Source organism: Bison bison, unplaced genomic scaffold, assembly GCF_000754665.1.
Source record: "Bison bison bison isolate TAMUID 2011002044 unplaced genomic scaffold, Bison_UMD1.0 scf7180017864456, whole genome shotgun sequence".
Classification (NCBI taxonomy): Eukaryota; Metazoa; Chordata; class Mammalia; order Artiodactyla; family Bovidae; genus Bison; species Bison bison.
The window spans coordinates 529730-531534 of NW_011495018.1; the positions used below are offsets into that span (position 1 = coordinate 529730).

At 66.9% G+C, this 1805-nt stretch overlaps 1 protein-coding gene across 1 annotated transcript in view; it reads right to left on the minus strand.

The window, feature by feature from the left end:
- The window catches only part of DPYSL4 (dihydropyrimidinase-like 4), a 21547-nt gene that overhangs the window by 5998 nt on the left and 13744 nt on the right, over positions 1–1805 (minus strand). Inside the window, exons 6-7 of the mRNA XM_010859558.1 lie at positions 1467–1528; positions 1185–1265 (exon numbers count right to left, since the gene is read on the minus strand). Of these exons, the coding sequence (XP_010857860.1) occupies positions 1185–1265; positions 1467–1528 (143 nt within the window). The remainder of the gene's footprint in view (positions 1–1184; positions 1266–1466; positions 1529–1805) is intronic.

The window sequence follows — 1805 nt, forward strand, 5'->3', positions numbered from 1 at the left end:
CACACCTCATTTCAGCCTGGGAGTAAGTAGCGCGGCCCCGGAGGGCCTTGCAGGGTGCGGTCCACAGCCCAGGACGCCTGACCCTGAGACCCCCGAATCACCCACCCCGAGAACTTGGGGGGAGTAGAGGGGTCGCGCTCTGAAGGGGTGACTCCGGCTCCCCGAATCACGGATGAGGGAGCCCCAGGGCTGCAGAAGGCCGGATGCGCCTGGGGTCACAGGCCTCCTCAGTGAGAAAGAAGGTCAAGGCCCCCCAGCCTCGCCTACTACTGCTTCCCCAGCAGGTGTGTGCACGGGGTGTGCAGGCATGGGGGCGTTCACGGCCTGGGTGCGCATGCATGGGGCGGGATTGGGGGCTCTGCACAGCCAGGAGTGGGGCTGTCTCAGGCTGGTTCACCCCAAGGTCTGAGCACAGCACCCGCTGGTGTGGATGAACTCGAGGTGGAGAACCGGGGAGGAGCCGACCAGAACAAGCCCCTCCCCCAGCACACACCTCCCACCCTCCTCCCGGCCCAGCCACCCCGCCCTGGAGACACACGAAGCAGGCACTGCCCGGAACCCCACACGCCCCTCCCGAGTGTCCCCGGCTCCTGGTGAGCTTGGGAACCGGAGAGGCCAGTGGGTCCCAGAAAGCTTCTCTGCGGGTCTGGAACGTCGCGGGGTGGGGGGGTGCTGTGTGTGTGACACCCCCCAGACCCCCAGGCGGCTGGGAAGCTCCTCCATGCCCCCTTCCACTGCCCGGACCCTGTGGGCACTGAGGCTGGTGGGCAAACAGTGGGGGCAGAGTCCTGGGCTTGCGGGGAAGGTGGGGCGTGGGCAGAAGGGCCAGGGCCTCCCCAGGCAGCAGCCTCGATGGAGGACTGGGCCACAAACCCCACAGGCGTGCCCGTGGGCAGAAGGAACAGCTCTGTAGGGCCCAGTCCTGGGCCAGAGGGCACGGGACCCCGCCTCTGCGTCCCCTCCCACCCCAGGAAGTAACACCTCAGTTTTGGAGAATTTAAGGTCAGACGTGTGAGGATGAGGGAAGACCTGCTGTGGCCAAGAGCCCGCAGGCTCCCAGCAACCCCCCTGCCTGACCTTCGCCCTGAGCTAGCTATCACCCGGGCCAGGTTCCAGGTCCCCCCCCCCGGGTTTGTGGCTCTGCGCTCGCACGGCCAAGGGCAGGGTCACCCCACCAGCCCCACCTCGTCCACGATGTCCCCATTCTCCGCGTGCACTTGGGCCACGGCCCCCAGGTCCCGGATGACACTGAAGATCTCATAAATCTGGGGAGACGCAGGCGGACCGCGTGGGGGCGAGGCCCCGCCCCCAGCACCCGCAGAGCCCGCCCCCAAACTCAGGACCTCGTGGGGGCGAGGCCCCGCCCCAGCACCCGCAGAGCCTGTCCCCAAACTCAGGACCACGTGGAGCTGAGGCCCCGACCCCCAGTGCCCGCGGAGCCTGCCCGCCCACCCCCCGACCCCTACCTGGCCGTCTGTGCACTGGTGTCTGTCTTTGTACGCCATGAAGACCAGGAAGGAGTTCACACCTGGGGGGAAGCAGGAGAGGTCAGGTGCCAGGTGAGGGTAGCCTCTCCCAAGGGCCTCACCAGCTGGCCTGGAGGACCTTGGGCATCAGCCCCACATACTCCAGACCAGCCCAGACTGCGGCAGAGACATCCAAGCCCATCCAGCTCCTTGAATCTGAGGTGAGGAACCAACTGTTCCCTAGCAACAAAGCAGGTGAGAACCCACACACCCGTCACTAATGCACCCCACACCCACTATCACTACCCCCCCACGGCCCCTCACACCCACCCTCAGCCA